The 10,094-nt window shown below is 35.3% G+C and overlaps 1 protein-coding gene across 2 annotated transcripts; it reads left to right on the top strand.

Annotated features, from left to right (window-relative positions):
- The first annotated feature begins 458 nt into the window (after window positions 1-458).
- LOC120090330 (E3 ubiquitin ligase PARAQUAT TOLERANCE 3-like) lies at window positions 459-8,186 on the top strand. Of its 2 annotated transcripts, none has more exons than XM_039047912.2 (15): window positions 459-1,531; window positions 1,954-2,050; window positions 2,337-2,421; window positions 2,525-2,691; window positions 2,780-2,856; window positions 3,018-3,074; window positions 3,185-3,341; window positions 3,427-3,575; window positions 3,795-3,959; window positions 4,049-4,348; window positions 4,541-4,582; window positions 4,712-4,967; window positions 5,424-5,549; window positions 6,531-6,612; window positions 7,163-8,186. In XM_039047912.2, the coding sequence occupies exons 1-15, from the start codon at window positions 1,366-1,368 to the stop codon at window positions 7,814-7,816; spliced, it is 2,580 nt and encodes an 859-aa protein (XP_038903840.1). In that variant the 5' UTR covers window positions 459-1,365; the 3' UTR covers window positions 7,817-8,186. The 2 variants fall into 2 exon arrangements, with proteins under 2 accessions (XP_038903840.1, XP_038903839.1); XM_039047911.2 differs by having other exon boundaries at window positions 6,528-6,612.
- Window positions 8,187-10,094: the final 1,908 nt, after the last annotated feature.

The following is a 10,094-nucleotide window of genomic DNA, read 5'->3' as shown; positions in this document are numbered from 1 at the left end:
AAAATCTATATGAAATGTGTTTTCGATTTCTAATATTCTTCATATTAGTAGAACTCATAACTGAGAATGAATGATGAAAATATAATTGAATTAATTAATAAAAGTAAAAACAATTAAGATTCTAATTAATGTTTTATTATAAAACTATTTAATTATTTTGATTTTAAGTGATTAAATAATTAATAAATATAATAATAAATTTATGCGATCGCTACATTAATAGTTCTCTTACATCCGTTTATTTAAATCTCAAGTATTTAATAAATGGGATCTCATAAAAAAAAAAAAAAAAAAAAAATTCAGGGATCATAAATGATAAAACCCACAAAAAAAAAAAAAAAATCGGCGCTTTAATTATTTTCCAAGGCAGTTAAAAAAACAAAAGAAAAAAAAGAACGCGGCTTAAAATTTTAAAACATAATAAACGCGGCTTTAGAAAAAAAAGAAAAAAAGAAAAAGAAAAATAAACGCGGCTTTACCGGGAAAAGCGAAAGGCCGAAATCGATAAGAAAGCAATCTCTTTCTGGACTATAAATGGAGTCCCTTCGCACTCTTAGCCTCAATTTTCTCAAATCTCTCTAGAAATTCTATATACCTTTTTTTCTCTCTCCAATCCCCAATTTCCTTAACCCTAACGCTACCCATTACGCTCGCGCGCTTCGAACCGCCAAAATTTCCAAGGGATTTCATGGATTTCTGTTTCTGTTTCGTGATTTCATCGCTCCGCCTTTGAAGAATCCGACCGATCTTTGCTATTTTCATCTTCCGCCGGTGATTTCCGGGATCTCGATTGCTGCTTGACGAATGGTGCTGTTTTGAGGATCCGATCTCTCGCCGCTGCTGTTCTTCTGGTTGGGTCGATTTGCGAAGATAAGATTTCTGATTCTGTTGGGTTTTCTTTTCTGATCGGGCTGAAGACTCTTGGTGGTTGCTTGCTTTGGGGCTTTGAGGGTTTTGTTTATCTCCCTTTTGAGTTGTTTGTTTCACGAAGAGCTCTTCGATAAAGGGAATCTCTACTATTTGATTCTTCGATCTACGGAACTCCATTGAGATTCAGAGGAGATTCTTATCGTCTTCGGGGCTTCGACCGAATCCATTGAGATTTATTGTACTTTTGTCGGACGAGAATAACGGGAATTTCAGCGAACGAAGTTCGTAGAAGCCCTCTTCTCCGCAGTTCGATTTGTTCGATCCCGGTTTTGTTGAAGGGAGAAGTGTTTGATATTTTGTATTGTTTCATTTGTTCGAGTTAAATATAAGGCCCTTTTTTCTGAAGGCCTTCGAACCTTTTCATTTCTTCACATTCCTTTATATTCATTGCTTGTTCATTTGGCTTTTTATATATTATTTTTGAAAAAAAGTACTATGGCGGTGTATTATAAATTTAAGAGTGCAAGAGATTATGATTCAATTGCTATGGACGGTCCTTTCATCTCAGTTGGTACTTTGAAAGAAAAAATATTTGAATCGAAGCACTTGGGAAGGGGCACTGATTTTGATCTTGTGGTCACCAACGCCCAGACTAATGAAGGTGGGTTTTGGCTCCAATTGAATTTAGCTAATTTTCATAGGCACTTTTAAAACGATTATGGGTTGCGGGCTGTTAGATGACTGCTACTTACGATCACTAATTATCTCCTGTAATTTTTGGAGAGACTTATTTTATTCCTATAGTCTAAAATTTCAGGTTTGAGGGCACTAACTTGCATTAATACTTAAGAAATTTTGACTTTTCTAAAACTAAGAACTGTTGAATTTCATTGTGGTTTGGTTTAAATTTAATGATCAGTTTAACAATGTTGGATTTATGAGGTTATCCTCGTATTAATTTGGAAGATCAACAATGGGGGTTTTTGTGACCGTCTATGGAGAATCACATATTCTAAGTCTGGTTTTTGGATTGATGTCGTACTATTGTTTTATAGATTCTGTTATCTCCTTTGTAATTTTCAGAATATCTTGATGAAGCAATGTTGATCCCAAAGAATACTTCAGTTTTAATTCGCCGTGTTCCTGGAAGACCTCGTTTACCCATTGTTACTAAACAAGAGTACGATCTTAAACCTTTAATCAAATGGTTTTTGTAAGTTGGTCTTACATGTGTGGTTGTTTTTTTTTTTAAATTTAGATCATATCGTCTTTCTTAAATGAACATCCTTGTAAATCAACAAAAGAATGTCCATTGTGTTACATGAGTTAGCAGCACTCCCGAGTGTTGTGAACATAAGCCTAAAAACAAAAGTAATTGTGGACAGGGGAATGCAAATGTGAAGTCAGTTTCCTATGGAGATAACTTTTGATGATCCGACTTAGTTATGCTGTTTTGGTTTTTGCAGGCCAAAAGTTGAAAGTGAAGTTGAAGATATCGAACAAGACAAGTCAACTGTTCCAGTTGCAGATTCATCAGCTACCCTGAGATTTGTGAGCCTTAGTCTTCATATTCTGTATTTGTATTGATTCAGTTTGTTTATATCATTCTATTGCTTCCATGATCTTTTAAGTGACACGCCTTTTGATGCGACAGCCTGATGATTCTGAGTGGGATGAGTTTGGTAATGATCTTTATGCAATTCCTGAAGTGCTTCCAGTTCAGCCAAGCAATCCTATTCTAGATGCACCTCCTACAAATAAAGCTGAAGAGGACAGCAAGATTAAGGCTTTAATTGATACCCCAGCCTTAGATTGGCAACAGTGAGTTACATTCTACTATTGTTGCAACTGTTAATTGTGATGTGTTTATTTAAGATTCTGATTTGCATCGTGCATTTATGGATTGCAGTCAAGGTTCTGATGGCTTTGGTCCCGGTAGGGGTTTTGGAAGGGGTGCTGGTGGACGAATGGGAGGACGTGGTTTTGGTATGGACTTATCCCTGATCAATTTATATTTTATTAAATGATTCATGTCATGGACTCATGGATAATGGCTATATTGCTACCGTCTCTGCTTAAACCTTAAAATTTTAGAAGATCATATCTAAACTCCTCTAATCTCTGTATCATTTGATGATTCTGTGCAGGATTTGAAAGGAAGACACCTCCACAGGGATATGTGTGTCACAGATGCAAAATTCCTGGTGCGTTTATGTTTTCCTTAATTAAGGCGTTGGTTGTTTTAGGTATTTTCTTCTTTCATTTTTGCTTTCTTTTGCGGGGATCTGAATGTGGTATTAATATCTGTGTCCAGGACATTTTATTCAACACTGCCCCACAAATGGAGATCCAACTTATGACATAAGAAGAGTAAAGCCTCCCACTGGGATTCCAAAGTCTATGCTGATGGCCACTCCTGATGGTTCATATGCATTGCCAAGTGGTGCTGTAGCTGTCTTGAAGCCGAATGAGTAAGATATGTTTTTCAGCGTTTTCAGTTTAATTATCTATCTGAACTAGTCTAGCCATTCATTCATCATATCTGAACTGGAACAGGGCTGCTTTTGAGAAGGAGATTGAAGGTCTACCTTCGACACGTTCAGTTGGTGATTTGCCCCCTGAGCTTCACTGTCCTCTGTGTAAGGAGGTTATGAAAGATGCTGTCTTAACAAGCAAGTGTTGCTTTAAGAGCTTTTGTGATAAATGTAAGACTACAATTTTGTAACTATTACTAACCACGTGAGTCTTAGTACTAAATATCACTTTGGAGTTTAGAACTCCATTTATTTCAAGTGTTAGTTACCATTCAGTTAGCTCGACTCTGTTAATTACTGTGGGTTTGTAAGGCATTATTATGCATGCCTCTCTTGCACATATTAAAAGTTATTTTTTTTTTTTTTTGTAATGTGAAACATTTGTCACAGGTATTAGGGATCATATTATCAATAAGTCGGCATGTGTTTGTGGAGCAACCAACATACTTGCAGATGATCTCTTGCCAAATAAGACACTCAGGGATACAATCAATCGCATTTTGGAGTCTGGTAATAGTAGTGCCGATAATGCTGGTAGTACCTATCAGGTGCAAGGTATGCATTTTATGGTTTGGCTCTTTCACTTAGACCGAGATTTTTATTTGCCATATTATGACTTAATTCGGTTGATAATTCATGTTTAGATATGGAATCTGCTCGCGTTGCACAGCCAAAGGTTCCTTCCCCTACCTTATCTGCTGCTTCAAAGGGAGAAAGAAATATACAGTCAATCAACGAAGAGACTACAAAGACCAAGGAGGTAGAAGAGGAAAAGGCTATTACCTCTGGACCCCAGACCTTAGAGAAAGTGAAGTCCACAAAACTAGTTGACGAATCTGAAGCTACACATGAGTCAATCAGTGTGAAGGAACAAGCTTCACAAGGGAGTGCTTTAATAGTTGACGAAGAAGTGCAGCAGAAGATGGCTGCTGCTAGTGAGGCAGGTAATATTGCAAGGAATAGTGCGAGTGTTAATAATATGTTTGTTTGCTTTGTACGATGTAATTTGAAGTAGTTTTTCCACATTGTTCTTTTTAGCAATTTTTGAGAAATGAAATTTGTGGCACACACCATGTTGATGTACCTCTTATGTATAGTTTGGATCAAAACTTATTACGTTTTCTTTTTTGATACAGTAAAGAAAAAGAAGAAGAAGAAAGTTCGCATGCCTGCAAATGGTATTCAAATCTGTTCCACTATGGTTTTACTTTAATTTTTCTACAGTTTTGTCATTAATATGTTTTATTATTAAGAATTTGGTTGAGATTGCTCTAATGTCCGGGATATTATTTCTGGATGTCTTTCAGACTTTCAATGGAAAACTTCTCAAGATCTTGTAGCAGAGAACTATATGATGCCCATGGGTGGCCCGACGCCATATAATCCATATTGGTCAGGCATGCAACCTGGTTTTGATGGATACATGCCTTCATATGCTGCGGCTCCAATGCCATATATGGGTGGTTATGGGCTAGGTCCCTTGGACATGCCCTTTGGACCTGTCATACCTCAGGATCCATTTGCTATGCAAAGTTATGCGTTTCCTGTTGCCCCGCCTCAGAGGTATGTCTTCATGTTTTATATATGAGATGGAAGATCCTTTTTTAAATCCCTCCACCCCTTCAGTGAAGCTTTGTATCTCTGTAGCAGTGTTATTTCAAATGAAATCTTAGTGAATTGTATTATGGACTTAACATGTCTACTTTACACATTAGTTTGTTCAGAAGTGAATCCCCTGACCTTTTTTGTTTATCGTAACCCCTGGTTTTAATATGTACTTCTGTTCCCCAAATCGCTTCCATTTGTTGTGGCCTTAGCTGGATATATAATGCCCATACTCATTGCTAAGGAGATCTACTTGGTGTTTTTCTGCGTGTGCGACTGATTGCATATTTTCACATTGCCTGATCCCTTCTAATTTACTTTGTGTTTTGATGTTACTTTATCAAACAAATGATGGTGAGAGATTTCACTGTTTTGTACCACTGCTGAAGAGATTTCAATATTGTACATATGTAGGGATCTTGCAGACTTTGGCATGGGTATGAATATTGCACCTCCTGCAATGACCCGTGAGGAATTTGAGGCTCGGAAAGCTGGTTTGAATTTGAGGAGGAAGCATGAAAATGAAAGACGAATTGAAAGGTATATGAAGCATTATAATGCCTCCTTTTCGTTTTGTGAGAGAGAGGTGTTTTTTGCTGTTTGTCGTTCTGTTGTGTCTTTGGGAAAGAGGAATAACAGTCTTTGGAGGTCTTGAGAGGTCATCAAGTGATGTTTGGGCTCGGTTCCATGTCTCTGTGGGCTTCAGTACCTTAGCGGTTCTTTGTAACTATCACTTAGGTCTTATTTCGCTTGATTGAGGCCTTTTTTAGGTTGCCTCTTTCTGGTATAGGCTCATATCTGTATGCCCTTTATGTGGAAATTTGGTTATTAATAAAAAAGAAAATTTTAGTTTCTGTGATTGGTTTCAAATATATTTATAGGTTTTTTAAATACTGAAGCTGTTACGATCCATTGTCAATCGAATACCTTCAGTGATGAAATTTTTTCTCAACCTTCTTTGCTTTTTATATTCCAATATCTTGGGGTTCACGTGTTTAGTCACAGTTGACCGACACTCTAGAATATGAACCCTTCTTCTCTCTCGTCCTTTTGTTTCTTCCTGAAAATAAGAAACAAATGAATGACCAAGGTAATACTTATACGAACTATTTATGCAATGGTGGAATTGGAAGCGTTTACGTTGAGGTTGTGACCTAAGAAGCAAAATGAAATTGTTGGGAAGATGTAAATCTCTAATTTGTCTTATCAAACAAAAAAGATCTTTAATTAGCTTCTTTCACTGATGAGTGGGTACACAAAAGTCCTTGGTTGCAAACAATCAGATAAATGATTGGTTCTCAGCAAAAATCTTGATTTGTCGAAGACTCTTCAACAAAAACCAAGGCACCTTCTGTCTGACTCTTTTCCCTCTTATTATTTTTATTCTTTTTTTTTTTTTTTTGGGGGGGGGGGGGGGTGTCGGGGGTCGTCGTTCTGTAGCATTGTCTATGTGCAATTAATCTTGAAATTGTTAATATTATGATATACCAACTAAATTTGTTCTGAAACAAATTGCAGCAGGGAGCGGGAGCCACTGAAAGATCGGGAGTTTGGAAGGGAAGTGTCCAGCAGTGGGGATGGCCCTTCAATGAAACAAAAATCTGTATGTCATGTTTGTATCTGTGGCACTTTTGATTCTGTTTTGAATTCTTTTTATGGCATCAATTTTAGTCCTACGTTGATACATTGATCGATTTACTTAGTTTGGAGCATTGTAATTTGTACCAACTTTCTATATCGATGTAGAGCTTTTGTTATGTACCCCTTATCACGTGGCTGTGGATGGAAAAATAATCAATTCTTTGAACATGTTTATTTTATCTGTTCCAAAAAAGTAAAAGATGTAATATAAAATCGAATTCTTTATCCACCTCGCACTGGGTGAGTGTGCTGCATCAATGCCTGGGATTTTACTGTAGTATGATTAGTGCTATATTCCTCGAGTCTTAGGTCCGTTGAACTTTTATCTGTCTTCAGAGCATGATTTTCTTTCTTAGAATCTGAAATAACGAGCCTCCCTCTCTTTATCAGTGTATTATTATCGTGTAATTTATCTTAACCATTTTAGTTTCTTTATCGAGATGAGAAATACACAAAATTTAACCCCTCTCAAATTGATTAACTGGCCCGCCTTTTCTCCTTATTACGTGCAGAAGTTTGCACCCCAAACTTCAGCTAGTGAGCACAACCCGAACCGTCGCCGACCTGAGAGCTCACCTGATGTTGCAAGGAATGTTGGACCACCTTGTCCCCCGCCCCCACGCAAAAGGAAGTCTGACCACCACGATCATGATATCGACAAGGACAACCATAATGATCATTATGACCATGCACACCATCGTCATCGTCAACATTCAGAGTCCCGGGGAGCCTCTGAAGTCTCGGCTAAATCTGCTGCCAGTGCAGCTGCAGACCGTAAGCAAAAGATGAGTGTGTTTTCTCGCATTAGCTTTCCGGAGGAAGAGACGACGAAGAAACGGAAATTGAACTCTTCAAAGGAAGCACCACCAAGCGACTCTGGTGCTTCAGCAACACATCACAAGGCATCATCCAACGGATACTACGATGACTACAAGGCAAAGGCAGTCTCAACAATGGTGACAAGCAGTCGTGGGAGGAGTAGGGCCACTTCTGTTGATTGTGAGTCAAGCGACGACGATAGGCATTTCAAGAGAAAGCCATCTAGGTATGAGCCATCCCCGCCTCCACCATCAGACTGGGATCAGGAGGAATCAAGACATCCCAGAGGCTCAACAAGAGAACGTGAGCGGGAGCGTGACCGTAGTAGCTACAGCAAACACAGATAGTAGTTTGAGGTGATTACGAAGAATCAAGGCACCCTGAGAATGCAGCAGCCTCTGCAAATGTAGGGTAGTCCCATGGAGACGTGCCTTGCCACAGGTTCAAAGAACCGTGCTCCGCTCCGCTTCCCGTCAGTTGACTGACGGTACGAGATCAATGAATGCTGTTGAAAGCTCCAAATTGATTTCTGTGTACTGGGTTTAAGTGGAAGTACAAGCATATGTATTTGAATGAGATGCCAATGTCTTTGCATCCGATGCGGATGAGTACTGTAATTGGGGCTTGTACTGTTCGAGCTTCTTCTTCTGTATTTGCTTTTCATAAATTTAATAATATACGAATGAAAAATTATCATTCTCTATTTCTTTTTAACAATTCGTTTTCCACTATTCAAGTTCTTTGCGTTCAGTCTCTCTCTCTCTCTCTTTTGGGAGAAAAGTTCTATGCGTTCTCTTTCTTAGGAATAGTTCTCTTGATTTTTTTTTTTTAATTTTTTAATTTTAATTATTTTTTATTTTACACTATACTTGAGGAATATTAATTTCCACGAAGTTGTATCTTTTTCCTTCGTTCTTGACGAAAATGGTGAAACGATGGATCTTTTTGATAATTATTTTATTGTTGTTTTTGAAAATTAAGTGTATGTCCAAATTTCTTCTTTTATCTATTTTTTTACTTATGATTTTAAAAAGTCAATCAAATTTTGAGAACTAAAAAAATAGCTTTTAAAAAGTTGTTTTTAAAATTTGGCTAAGAATTTAATTATTATACTTTAAGAAAGATACAAATTGTTGTAAGAAAATATGGATAAAATAGACTCAATTAAAAAATAAAAATAAAAAACCAAATGGTTACCAAATGGTGTTGTAAACTATTTCATTTTTTGTATTTTTGTATTTTTTTTTTAAATCAAGTCTATATATATATATTTTTTTAATTTACAAGTTAAATTATTTTAATTATTTTTTTCAAAAATTGGTTTGGTTCTTTAAAATATTGGTAGGAAATACATAACAAATCAAGAAAATTAGAGGTGTAACTTGTAAGTAGTGTTTATAGGTTTAATTTAAAAAACAAAAAATAAAAAATTGAGGCCCCATTTGGCATTTGATTTTTATTTTTCGTTTTTGAAAATTACGTTTATTTCATCTACATTTCTTACAATGATTTGTATCTTTCTTAAATACAATGGTTGAATCCTTAGTTAAAATTTATCATAAGTTTAATTTTAAAAAATAAAAATAAAAAACAAAATAGTTATCAAACGGATTATCAGAGGAGTCGTAAATGCTCGTAAATTTCGAAAAAAATCCCACTTTAACATAACTACAAATGGCTTAATTAATTAATTAATTAATTAATTTTAAAATTACCTCAACAAAACTATATTACCTTTTTAATCTTCGTATATCTAAAACGAATGGGATATTCTATGAATAAAGGTTGTTTTCATACATACATATGTATGTATGTATGTATGCATATATATATAGCAAGATGAGCCAATCATTTATAATTATAGGAAAATGGCAAAAGTACTATTTTTATAATTTGTAATATTAAAATTTTAATTAAAATACTATTTTAATTTCCATAATTCGAAGTTTGTTCAATTTTAGTTCATGCATTTTCAATGAATCTTAAATTTGGTCCCTTAAAATTAATTCTTACAAAAATTGATTAAATAGTAATAGCAGTTTTTATACAAGAAAATAAGATATGTGAAATACTAAAATTTACTAAAAATTTAACAAACTTCAAAATATAAACACCAAAATGGTATTTTAACCTAAACTTTTATTTAAAAATAAGAGAAAATTATACTTTTGGTCATGATTTTTGACTTAGGTTTCATTTAGGTCATTGAATTTTCAAACTCAACAATTTTAGGTCACTACGTAAGTTCTTTGTCATTTATTTATTATTTAAATTTCTTTGAATAAAATACTTTTAAAGTTGTTATCTTCCTCTCTCTTATTTCTTCTTACCCATTCTCTATCTTCTTCCGCACCTTTCTCCTTCCTTATCCATAAGAAACGAAGAAGATGGAGGAGAGAGCAAAAAGAAAACGATTGCAATAACTCGAATTCGTTTATACAAAAAGAAGCATAAAACGACATATAATATAATGTAAGCGAGACAAGATAATAATTTTTTTTAAATACAATTGTAGGCTGGGGGATTTCAAATCACATACTTCGTAATTACTAAGACCCTGTTTGATAACCATTTGATTTTTTGTTTTTGTTTTTGAAAATTAAGTCTATTTCATCAACATTTTAT

This window comes from Benincasa hispida, chromosome 11 (genome assembly GCF_027475165.1).
Source record: "Benincasa hispida cultivar pf3 chromosome 11, pf3_genome.v1.1, whole genome shotgun sequence".
Lineage (NCBI taxonomy): Eukaryota > Viridiplantae > Streptophyta > Magnoliopsida > Cucurbitales > Cucurbitaceae > Benincasa > Benincasa hispida.
The sequence above is the reverse complement of the archived record's forward strand: the minus strand, read 5'-3'. Positions and strand labels throughout refer to the sequence as shown.